Source organism: Hakea prostrata, chromosome 7, assembly GCF_041222555.1.
Source record: "Hakea prostrata isolate BN-2017 chromosome 7, UWA_Hpros_2, whole genome shotgun sequence".
Lineage (NCBI taxonomy): Eukaryota > Viridiplantae > Streptophyta > Magnoliopsida > Proteales > Proteaceae > Hakea > Hakea prostrata.
In genome coordinates, this window is record NC_142606.1 from 66627411 (window position 1) to 66640172 (window position 12762).

Sequence of the window (12762 nt, forward strand, 5' to 3'; positions counted from 1 at the left end):
GTTATGGTTGGTAGAATTTCAAATTGACCAAGCATTCATCGACCAAGATTAAAGTTTCAAGTAAGTAGCATTCCCTATCACCTTCTCCTCCCCCCCCCCCCCCCACCTTTTCTAGCTTCTGACTACCAATCCTTCTTAATTTGGGATTTTTATTCTCAGTTATTATATTCTTGTTTTCCTTCCCCAGTGGATCCTTAAGTAGAGATGCCTACAATTATGCCTCTCTCTAGTTAAGGTCTATTTTATTTATCGCTTTACGTTGTCTCTGTCAAATGTTTATTTAGTATTTTTTTAATTTTCATTTCAAAATCCAATTTCATTAGGCATATTGACGAGGATTGTTATCAATTTTTTTTCTTGTTACATGAATGTGTTAGGATCATACCCAAATTTCAGTTGAAACCACCAAAATTTTGATTTTTGCCCCTGCTGAGACAAAACCAGGGGAGAAATTCATTTCCCTGATTTCAATTAGATGGTTGAAATTTCGACCAAGATGGTTTCAACTGAAATCTGCAAAACCCTACCTAAAAGTTCAAAATCTCGGTCGAGTTTTGTGAAATTCCGTAGAACTCGCATGTGCTGCTGGTTGAATTTTCGGCGATTTCGCCCATTTTTTGTGATTTTGCCTCTTTCAACCTCTTTTTCACTCAAAAATCGTCACTACCTTGTCTTCCCTCATCTTTTTTTACTTCTTACTCCATGGTTATAGTCCTTCTCTTTGGATATCCATCAGGTGCATCACATCTAGTTATGCCAGTCCAGCCATCATCATCAAGTTACAGGCCATGGCGAAACATTGCATAGGATGGGATATCTAGCTTATGTTGACGAGGCAACCGATAAAAGGGCAGTGATGGAGTTCCTGGAGAAGTATAGACATACCATGGCATGGCTTGCCTTTGTCTAGTATTCAGAGTACTACACAGCTCAAGCGACGGATCCACCTAGGAAAATAACTTGGAGCTGAAACTTGGGAGTTTCTTTTTAGTTATTGTATTTGTAATTTTGTATCAAACATTTAATCTATGCAATACAATTTGTTCAATTTACACAGATAGTATTTCTCGAAATCTCTCATGTATAACAACACTTGAATGATAACTTCTCATTTGGTTTTTCTCATTGGTTTTTTAGAAAAATACCTATGTCATTGTGTTCTCTGAAAATTCTTCATTGGCCAATTGGTGTATTGAAATTACAACTACCAAAAGGTTTCTCATGTTTCCTTTCTATCTTCCCGCGTTTGTACTCCATCATGTAAACAAGGGCATCAAATTAGTATATTAGGTTTAGAAACAAAGGAATGTCGCAATCAAGGTTCAAAAGGCAAGGCAAAGATTTTAGCAAGTTTGTGCATTTTTCAATGGGTAAATGCCCATAGTTGGAGTTGGGACTTGAGGGAAGCTTGTTTTACGCCTAATAAATTTACTTTTAATATTCAAATTGGAATAAAATAAGTGCTTCAGATTCACATCATCGTCAGTATTAAACACCGAACCCTGAAGACAAAATTGCCTATTCTATACCTTGTTCAAGTTATATGAGACATAAGTAAGCAATAAATATGAAGACAAATAATAATCTAAGAGTTAGTTAATGACTAAAAGTTTCTAACAAAGAGTCCAATATTAGTATAGTGAATAATTGATTCATGAACACCTAACTACCCTAGTCTTCCACATGTTAACTTCCACGCTCAATAATATAATACTACAAATATGAAACTTCCTACTGTGGAGCTCGAGATTCTCCCATTGTCAAGATTTCACTGGAGTTCTTGAAATATTCCAAATTCTGGTAAACTGGACAGGTTATTCAAAATTGAGCATGTCAGTTTTGAGTCTCAGTGTGTCATCTCATCTGAAGGAGTCAAGATTCTCAAGACATCTGGGATTTCAGTGAGCTTTTCAACTATGGCAGCAAGACAGTTTTTATCGGGTATAACCAACTTAACCTTCAACTCAAGAAGCATTGGTTACTGTGACAATTAGGACAAAAAAAAAAAAAAAAAACCGAGCATGGATTAGGCAAAATAAAACTTCATCATTACTTGGAAATCTTTAGTAATGTTTCCTTATGGACTGAACAAAGATAACTAAAACTACAATGCAGCTCTCCTGCACCTAATGACACCATGATAGCTTGGAATAACAACAATATGCATTACCACCAGCTAAAAGGAAAAGGAACAGAAGTCGAACCAAGAACCAGAAAGAAGCAGTGTGTGAGTCAGAATATTATAACACACCTGGCTATTTACAGCAATTGCATTGTTTTCGGGAATTGGAGAAAGAGCACCCCATGGACCTCTGAGAAACAACAACAGAATGAAGACACAAACCAACAGAGACAAACATGGAATGATGCAAATGGAAAAGAGACAAGTATATAGCAAAATTAGGACCAAACACTGCACAAATATGACAAAAACCTAATAATTATTCAGCAATGAATAGAACTTTCTTTCTTTTTTTGGATCAATAAAGAATTCATTACCAAAGAAACCCTGAAGGGCAATGAATAGAACATAATCAAGTCACATGTCCATGTGTGGTGATGCACTCACATATGTGCTTCAAGAATACGGGATGCTAATCATTATGACTAGTGGAAAGTAGCTGAGATGTTTGATCATATTGAGAGGGAAGCATCAATAGTGATACAATCATCTATTTCCTTAAAAAATGCAGGATGCTAGTCATTTTGATAAGTTTGGCATAATTGAGATGCTTGGCCAGATTGATTGTAAAGCATCAACACATTTAATGGAGAGGCAGCAAAACAGTTCTCTTTTCACAATTTTTTACATCATCATACACTCCACACTAATTTGACCAGCCATTTGAATAAATACCAGACAAATTATTATTATTTTTTAAGACCATCAACAAGAGCTTCAGTTTTTCTGATCATTAATCTTTGTTTTATAAGTTCTGTATTTGAAGTAAATCCCAGACAGTATAAACCATGAGCGTAGAACTCATCCACATGGTTGACGGTTGATACTATACAACGGAGCAAGGAAAACAACAACCAGCCCAAAATTGTACAACGTAAATGAGCACAACAATATTTCTCAAGTGGCAAGTACAAACCCCACCAACCAGAAAAAAAAAAAAAAAAAAAAAAAAAAAAAGAAGACAGAAATCTGACAAGAAGATGAAAAATCACTTCTGACACATATCAGACTGATTCGGATCATCACCTTACTGTTGGTCAAGCCCATTGGTCTTGGCCTATGTTAGCCATGGCATTCCAAGGCCCCTGTCCTAGGAGCCTTGTCCAAGAACCACTAGAATGTTCCTTTAATTTTCCTGGTTTTTGTCGTCTTCAATTTCGTATTCCAAGGTAAAGTTGGGAGCCTTTTCCTATTCCTAGGATATCAATTAGTCTATGTATGGATATTATGATGCTTCTCAACTACCAAATACGCTACACCATACATCATAGCTGGTCATACAACAGTCTTAAGAAAATTTTCAGAGGAGCTAGTGGACCTTATTCAAAAGGATGCAACAGCACTTTAGAATGTAATGAGTTTTGGGCTTTTCTTCTACCCCGTAGAGGACCCAGGGAAGGAGGGCATGCCCTCCTTGGTGGCCCCCACCTGGGGACAGCACGTGTAATGAGTGGGCTCTTCTCCCGGAGGACCCAGGGAAGGAGGGCATGCCCTCCTTTGGTGGAATCTCCTTCCTCCACCTGGGGTTCTAAGAGATTGCCTTTTCTATAGCCCCCCCCCCCTTTCTAATACAAAAACAACCATTAATTACAAAAGGGGGGGGGGGTACCAATCATGCAAAACCCTAGATGCCTGTCTCCACTTCATCCATCCTAATATCATGTTTTAATTCTTTAGGATATTTATTGTTCTACATATCTTCCGTCATCTATGTTGAAACAAGATACCTACAAAAATCCCTTTGCGGAACCCCTTCTCTTCAAAATTTCACCACCTCATCATCCAACCTAGGATAACCGAAGTTGCACACCAGGTTTCAATCTTTGTTCTACTTATACTTAAAACCTTTTGAATCCAAAGTTGAGCCAAAATGGCCTAATTGACCGTCAGCATTCTATAAGGCTCACAAGTATGTAGCGTCCCCCTTTTTTTTTCGGAGTTCCGCAGCCCAATAGGTGTTACGGCCGTGCACCTCAAGATCCCGGAGAATCTCTTGGAGCTTTTCGAGAGGGAATTCTGAGCCCCTTCTTGAAATAAGTACTCCTCGAACTGAAATGATATTTTTCCATTTTTCCTCGGGGGACGCCTCCTAATCGGCCGCTAGCCCACGGGCGAAGCCATGGTCAACCGTGGATTGACCGTTAGGCCAGTTGGCAATCCAATGGCTATATTCCAACCGCTATGGGATTACCCAGGTCGATTGTGAGTTCAAAAATGTGATTGTTTTTATCTATTGAAATCCATTTTGAACCCAACCTTTTGGCAATAAATAGGCGTCAAAATGACTCTAAGGCACAAATTCCAAAGTGATTATTTCCCTCATAATTGTGCCTTTGCTCTAGTCACTTAGTTCCCATAATATCCAAAATCCCTTTAGAGAATCACCCCCTTTCTCAAGACAGATGAGGTGTTGATCTCAAGGTAGATTGCTTGGAGGTTGGAGACATTGATGTGTTTGCATTCATTCATCTATACAAAGGGTTTGTGCCACACCCTAAGGTATTTATAAGCATTTTAATTTTGTTTAAGTTTTCATTTATAATTGGGTGCTCTTGCCCCCAAAATAAAAGATTGTGTAAAGGTGCTCTTGCCTTAATCAAGATGTCGCAAAAGGTATTGTGTCCTCACCCACCATATTTGAAAAGGGCATACTAGTGGAATCCTTCTAAAGGCTTAGAAGGGAGTGGACGTAGATTCAGACTAAATCGAACCACTATAAATCTTGTGTCTTGCCTCTCTTTGCTTGCTTTATTTAATTTCATTTTTAGTTGTTAAAAATTAATTGTAAAAACATACCTATAGTGTCAAACGTATTCACTCTCCCTCTAGGTTGACTTTCAATGCTTGCTAAGGCGGTGTCAAGGCAAGTATTTAAGTGTCCATGCGTCTTCCACCTTCTTTATAACATAAATACACGTACCTAGACGGTTGACCTTTATATCTTTTTGGAATTTTATTTTTGAACTTTTTTATCGGATTCAAATAGGAGATATTTTCTCATCTATGAGTGATATTTTTCAACAACAACAACAACAATAAGCCTTGTCCCAACTAAATGGGGTCGGCTACATGGGTTCTTGCTTTCCAATCAATTCTGTTTGAGGCCATGCTAGACACAAGGCCTAAGGTATGCATATCCTTTCACACCACTTCTCTTAAGGTTATATTAGGTCTACCCCTAGACCTTCTAGTTCCTTCAATTTGGCTTATATCACTTCCTTGTACACGAGCATTTATAGGTATCCGTTGAACATGGCCGTGCCACCTCAAACGACTTTCCCGAAGCTTATCACTTATGGAAGAAACTCCCAGACCAACTCTAATATGATCATTCCTTATCTTATTCTTCCTAGTTTTGCCACTTATCCATCTTAGCATCATCATTTCTTCTACACTGAGTTATCTATATGATTCTTTTTAACAGCCCAACACTCTGTACCCTACATCATAGTTGGTCGAATGACGGTCCTATAGAATTTTTCTTTAAGCTTTAATGGAATACGTCGATCACACAAGACCCCGGATGCACCTCTCCACTTCATCCACTATGAGTGATATCTTTATATTAAGTAAATGAAATATCAAATATACAACTAGTTTCTTATATGATATATGGCATAAGTAAATGCCAGATTTTGGTCCAAATACCAATTAAACCATTGCAAGGCGCACTACAATAAGGCAGCAACCACCTAAATCAGGCCGGACACCTAAGCAGTGCCTTGGCTATGCCTTGAGGGACAGATCTCAGATCTGATCGAATACAGAATGATACTTCAAGTTTCACAACAGAAACTAATTGGTAAAAGAGGCGAGGTTGGGGGATAATCACCAAAGGCAGCAGGCTTCATAAGTGAGGTAGAAGACTGACTTCACAGTCAAAAGTCTGATATAGGACTTACCAAAAGCTGGATTTGATTTGCCAGACAAGGGGGATCAAGTCCTCTCAAGAACCAGCCCACCACAAAAATAGGAACTAACAACTTCCAAACAAATATCAATGATTCTGAATTCTAACGTACACTGTTCTTGCCTCAAAAGGGGTATAAATAATAAAATACTACAAGTTAATCAGAATCCCAAGAAACTAGGAAATCCCAACGCAAGACACTAAATTGAATTGAATAGGAAACTAACTAGGAACCCAAATTACCAACCAGCATTTTTTATGAGTTTTGAAACAGCTAAATAACCGCCTTCCTTTTTAGAAGGGATTCTATAACAAGTAAATCTCCTACCCGATTACGTAAAAGGAAGTGGGAAAAAAGAAGCCCTTACACCCTCATTTAAATTGGACCAATCAATAAACCAAAAATGGAATTTTCATACTCGACTCATGAACCAATGTTTGAGGCCCAATAAGTTGGCTGATTACAAGGGGAACCCCAACCAATAAGAGCCCAACTCATGTACCTAACCCTAGGTTGATTTCAAAGGGAAGCATCCCAATTTGGGTGTTGGAGTTGCATCACAGTCAAGTAGGGGTAATCCAAGGTTTCAGTTCACATCTGATCTTGATTCTTGCTTTTGTGAAAAAGCAAGATCTCGCAAGTTCTCCTTCCATGATTGCAGTAAGCTAAGTTGTTCTTGTGTAGGCTCGAAACAGGGCTCTAACTAAACTAATGAAATAAATCCTGTTTGCTGACTTTCCACCCACAGTTTAAGCCCATCAAGTTAGCCAACTACAAAGTAAACCCATGGAATCATAGGACAAATAGATATATGATCTAATCCTAAACTATTACTAAGGAAAGAAGCCCAATTTCGTGATGAATTTCATCACTTTCTGTCTTTTGTAAGTACAAAGAGACGCAATTTGAGACAACTATCTTACACAGACAATGAATGGCTCCTCCAATGTCCCATGGGCCTCTTCCTTGTCATGGTGATTGGTGAAACACTTAATGTTAAGGCAACAGGATTTTAAAGTTTGCTTTTATCCATCTCCAACCGTCCAGGAGGCCGGATAACACAAGAAGTTCTGTTAACAGGAGTTTAGATAATGATAGTGACATACTTGAATTTTGTTAGGATAGGAGATGACTAATTATCTTTCATATAAAACATTTAGAAGAACAAACATGATATCTTTCCATTTCACATCTATGCAACAGTATAACAGTTGGGGGGATCTTTAGACTCAGACTCCATCCTCGGAACATACTATTCAGATACATACCTTCTCTATCAATGCTGCCCAGAAAATAAAAAATGCATGCAGAAGTTCATTAAAAAAAATAACTAAACATCTCTAAAGAGAAAGAAGCAAAAACTTTCTTTTTGAAAGCAAATTTCTAGCTTGAGATAACTTACTTATGTTGAGGATTTACCAAGTCAAGTGATGGCTTCAAATTATTTCCTGCAAAATCAAAATACAGAACAAAAGAATGATGTGGAGAAGGCCGAAGAAGGAGATATCAAATGATGCAAAACTAGAAGTGGTAGAAGGCCATGGTGGGGGCCAAAATCACTAGTTCAAGTAGTGAGCAAAGAGACAAGTGACTATTAACAGCAACCAAGGCCTTAAATGAAGTGGGATGGTCACGTACATTCGACAGTCGACAGAGACTTATAGGTTACATAGTGATGAAGAGTGTTTTACATCAGAGGCATTTCAACAGCATAATCATCAAGGTGCTAGGCAAACCAAGGTGTTGGGGTGATGCAGGTCCAGCACCAGCCTGGCCTATTTTCCTTTGAAATCAAGCTAAGGTTGATAGATATGGGTGCTGGCCCTTTGCTGCATATGTTTATGTGGTCATGGGCCTATCCTATGGGCCCATTAGTTTAGTGTCCAGGCAAGTACAAAAATAGATTATTTAATTTATTAAATTAAGTCAGGTTTATTTAAAGCGATACAAATTAATTAAATAGACCTTACCAGGAACCTGATACACATTAACTAAATAGTCTTTATTAGGCTAGTACTTTTTATTAGAGTTACAACTCAATTCAGTTTTCTATTCGAATACAACTAGGAAGCAATTGTAAAACTATAAATAAGCCCCTGTGAACGTAATAGCTCCCAGATTCAGATTAACAAAATGCAGCTTTTAAGCTCGGCTGCTCAGGTTTGTGTTTGCTTTGCTGTTCCATCAAAAAGAGTATTTCAATCTCAGAATTGGTGAGGAACCTCCAAGTACATGAGATTGGGGTCCCTTGTGAAGCCAAGCAGGGATTCAACTTCACCCAAATCATTCCATGTCCTCCACAGTTCAAGACAAAGCTCCTACATCCATGTAAGTGGCAGCCAGCATATCCCATAGCTCTTTCATCTCACTTTTTCAATTCTCTTTTTTTATTTTTGGATTTCTTAAGACCCTAAAACAATAAACTTATATCTTCGAATTCAGCCATCCAAACCCAACAAAACTTGGAAGGTCATATCCCTGTATCATCATCTACTTCCGTTCCAAGTTTCAGCACATTCTGACCAGCCAAACCCTAGAAATATCAAGCCCTAATTCCGAAACCTAATTTGAACCTCAAGCTGAGGTTGGTTTTGAAAAGATCTTGGAAGAACTAGTCCTCATTCAATTGAGGCTACAATGTAGAAAGGGTTAAAATGGGCTAAAACTGTGGTCATGATATACAGGTATGTGATGTAAACTGTTTCTAGGAGTAGCATAGGGCCTAGGGTTACTTTCCCTAAGCCCTACGGCCCCTAGTCATTGGTCATTTTGACAACTTTCGTGGGGTCCAAGGTCCAGGTATCATTTGGTCCAGCTTGTAATTAGAACCCTATATTTACTCCTGTTTTTTATCTGAGTCATTATTTTGTGAGTTATTGAAGAGTCCTTGTCTAGGTATGTTCCTAAGTTGTGAAGGAACCCTCTAGTTTCAATTTGTATCTTGTTAGGATTCCATATCTACTCTTAGAATCCAAATTGGATCTTTCTAGAGTGAGATGTGATAGAATATCTTTTTGATTTGGAGTGTTGAGTCAAGTAGGAGTTTAAGTTTGATTTAAATTACAAATTAGAGCCTTAGTATGCTATCTTTTAGGAGGTTGAGCCATTTTATCTTTTCCTTCATGTAGGCTATACATAAGCCACTCTAGGTTGTAACAAATCAGACTGATTTATTGAATGAAAACAGATTTGAAGGAAGGATTTGGAATCATGAGTTCCAAGGAGGATCCCACAGCTGAATTGTTTTGAGTTTTCTGCAATTTTACATTAATTCTTCAAATTTTATGCAGTTCCAGTCTCCTTCAGCAAGTAAGAGCACCACAGCCCCAAACCCTAGCCTTCCCTCTTTTTCCTCCATCCACTGCACCTTTTTTTATTTTCTTGAACTTTTGGACAAGTTTAGAGACCTAAATTCCAAGGTCAGGTCTACACCAATCTAACAATCTGTCCCTAACTTTAGGAACCCTATCCCCCCAGCCCTAGTGATCTTATATCCCAATTTGACCCCATTCTGAATGTCTAACTTCAAGATATAATTATTTCTTGAATATTCATACATCCCAAGACCCTAAAAACAAGAAGCTTAATATATTTAAATTTAGCCATCCAAACCCCCCACCAAGCTGGGGGGGATCATATCCCTACATTAGTAATTTAGCGAATTAGGAGTCCTATTAGTATATTTTAAGTCAGTGTTTTTTCCTGAGGGAAACTAGATATTATGAAGATTCCATTCTTCATCATTTATGGAACTTTTTAGTAATTTACATGGAACATCCCTCCCTTACTAACTAATAAAATAGAATCCAGGATTTGGACTTGATCTAGTATCCAAACAGAGGCTTTCTCTTTCTCTCCCCACCCCTCCCCCGTTCTCCTCACTTTGCTTTCTACATGTTACTACTTACTGTTTCACATCTACCTGGACAGATCAAGCCCTCTTCGTCTTGCCATGAACCTGGTTGGCTGCCCCACTTTCCCTTTCTTTTCTCTCCCCTATTTCTTGCCGTATTTCCCTTCTTTATCCCATAGCAGGCTGTTGGAACAGACAAACTAGCAAGCTTCCCAGCCCTTGGTTTGAAAACTAAAGGTCCTGAACCTGAGCCTGGAGTTGCAGCCAATCAATTAGTTGTTCCTAATCCAGGATAAGAGTTGTAAGGAAAGAATTAGTCTTCCTAAATAATAGTTTCAGTCTTTTAGACATTAAAGTATACCACCATTACAATCTAATAAGAACAAACCAGCTTGGAAAGAGAATTCTTTCCAAAGGCAATAATTTAGATGCAAAGGAACATATTTCCACACCCACATGAGCAATTACCTTGGGTAGGAACAGGCATCTCTGAATTTAGTAGCTCTGTCCATTTCCATCCCCGAATCCGACCATCATCTCCACAACTACAGTGAATAAATCACATTATAAATTTACTGTCTAAAGTATAATGTGATAATCTCATAGAACAACAACAAAGATGACCACAATACATAGAGATTATTCTACAAAATCTTCAAAATTAGACAATTTAACTAATAAGAGCTATACATTTCAGCCTAGAAGCGAAGGACTAGATTAGCTTCCCGGTCCATTGGATCCCTAACGAGTTAAAGCCAGGATTTGTTTAATGTTATCACTTATGACTACATAAACGATAAAAATGACATGTATCCAACAGACAAAATGGAAGGGTAACAAAGCCAAGGTGTTGGATAACTTAAAAACATTAGAATTCAGGAGAACATAGTCTAGAAACAGAATGGGTGTGGCAATGGAAAAGGAAACTATGACAGTGGGGTACTCCCCCCCCCCCCCCATCATGTAACACATCTTGATAATGTTAGCGACAATTTCACCTAAAAACTAGAACTACTAGGGAAGTGCAGGATAAGTGTAAACATCAACACTTCGCTGCACATGGAGGCCAAGATCACATAGTCCTTACATGTAGCCAAGATCACATGGCACCTAGAGAGAAGAAATATCAAGGAGGTAAAATCTCCTAACGCACTTTGAAGGGGTGAAACACATCTCCCTGCTCTGATGTCGTGTTAGCTACCATTTCACCTAAAAACTCAGACTGTTAAAGGCAAGATAAATTTTATGCATCAACAAACAAGCCCCTGTCATGTTACTTATCTTCATAGTTGTCACGGCAATGAGGCGATGCGAGGCGGTTTAGGCTAGTTGAGGCGATGAATCGACGAGGCACCCTCCGAGGCGCTTTTGAGGCGGTTGAGGCGTTTTAAGTGAAATTTTTAGTATACATCTCATTCACTCTAATTCATTATAAATCTATCATATCTTATATCATAAAAAAACTAATATTAGCCTACCTCAAGTCATCCAACATACTACAAACCACACATAGTAGGTCCTAAATAAAAAGTCACGAGAAGAAAGGAAGAGAAGTCGCCTGTCGCTGGCCGCTGCTTGCTAGAGTGTTGTCGCGAGAATGGAAGAGAAGAAAAGAGGAAGAGAGAAACAAATTAGGGATTAGAGTGAGAGTGTGAGACTCGAGTCAAGAACTCATTTTCTTTCGATTTTTATTTTTTTTATTTTTTTTATATATTTTATTTTAACATTTGATCACATGTAGCGTCATTATAAATATGCATATATGTTCAAACAATAGATACTTTACAATTGGAATCCAATAAGTAATTCAATATATGCCTTCGATTTGACATCTTTCATGTGATTTAAAAAAGAAAAAAAAAGCGGACGCCTTGGGGTATAAGGCGTCTGAGGCGCTTGAGGCGACACCTAGGCAATGCCTCATACCCCAAGGCGGTTGCCTTATTGCCTGAAATAAGGCGACACCGATTTGAGGTGCTCTGAAGGCGCCCGGACACTTAGGTGATGCCTTAACAACTATGCTAATCTTAACAAGTGCATGTACGACCATTATAGTGAAGGTAAGAAGATTAACTAGATTTACGCACCCTTGCCTTTTTAAAGCTATGAGGGTCAAAACAAATTGAATTGACAGTCAGGTCCAGAACATCCAGATTTGCATCTTCCTTCTTGAAACTCCAAAGCTTATTAAAGAATTGGGATGCCCTACAGCATTTGTTTGCATTTGATGGCTGGTATGATTTTAAGCTTTCATTAATAGAGGCAAGGAGGGAAATGCATTGAAATAGTGCTCGCTACAACATTTTGGAATGCTGTGCAAGGTTACCTCAAAGCATTACTACCACTTCTTCAACTCTTCGAGAATAGTAATAGCAATGAGAGCTTTCTTTGCATGAAGTTTATCTAGCATAATGAAAGGGGGGGGGGGAAGGTAAAGAAATAATAACATAAAATTTAGGGGCAAAGATAGGCCACAGAATGTCAAACATCAATGATAGGTCTTGGGAGTGTCAAATGGAACAACCGCTATATACAAATACAGCTGAGCCTTATCCCACCAAATGGGGTCAGCTACATGGATCCTTGCATTCCACTCATCTCTATTTGACGTCATACTTGATACAAGGCCTAGGCTATACACGCCTTTTCAAAGCATGTCTCTTCAAGCCTTTAGGCCTACTCTTGGTTCTTTTAGTTCCTTCAATCTAAATTGAATCATTCCACCACAATGGAGCACCCAAAGACCTCCATTGAATGTGGCCATACCACCTAAAACAACTTTCTTGAAGCTTATCATGTATCAGAGCTACATCAGT

General features: G+C 38.4%; 1 protein-coding gene across 2 annotated transcripts in view; it reads right to left on the reverse strand.

Moving 5' to 3' along the window:
• Nucleotides 1-12762, reverse strand: part of DWA1 (DWD (DDB1-binding WD40 protein) hypersensitive to ABA 1) — a 38845-nt gene that overhangs the window by 16720 nt on the left and 9363 nt on the right. For both annotated transcript variants that reach the window (XR_016174586.1, XM_089163024.1), the window contains exons 4-6: nt 10415-10491; nt 7496-7541; nt 2252-2312 (exon numbers count right to left, since the gene is read on the reverse strand). Coding sequence is in view for 1 of the 2 variants with exons in the window: in XM_089163024.1 (XP_089019150.1) it covers nt 2252-2312; nt 7496-7541; nt 10415-10491 (184 nt within the window). In the remaining variant the exon portion in view is untranslated. The remainder of the gene's footprint in view (nt 1-2251; nt 2313-7495; nt 7542-10414; nt 10492-12762) is intronic.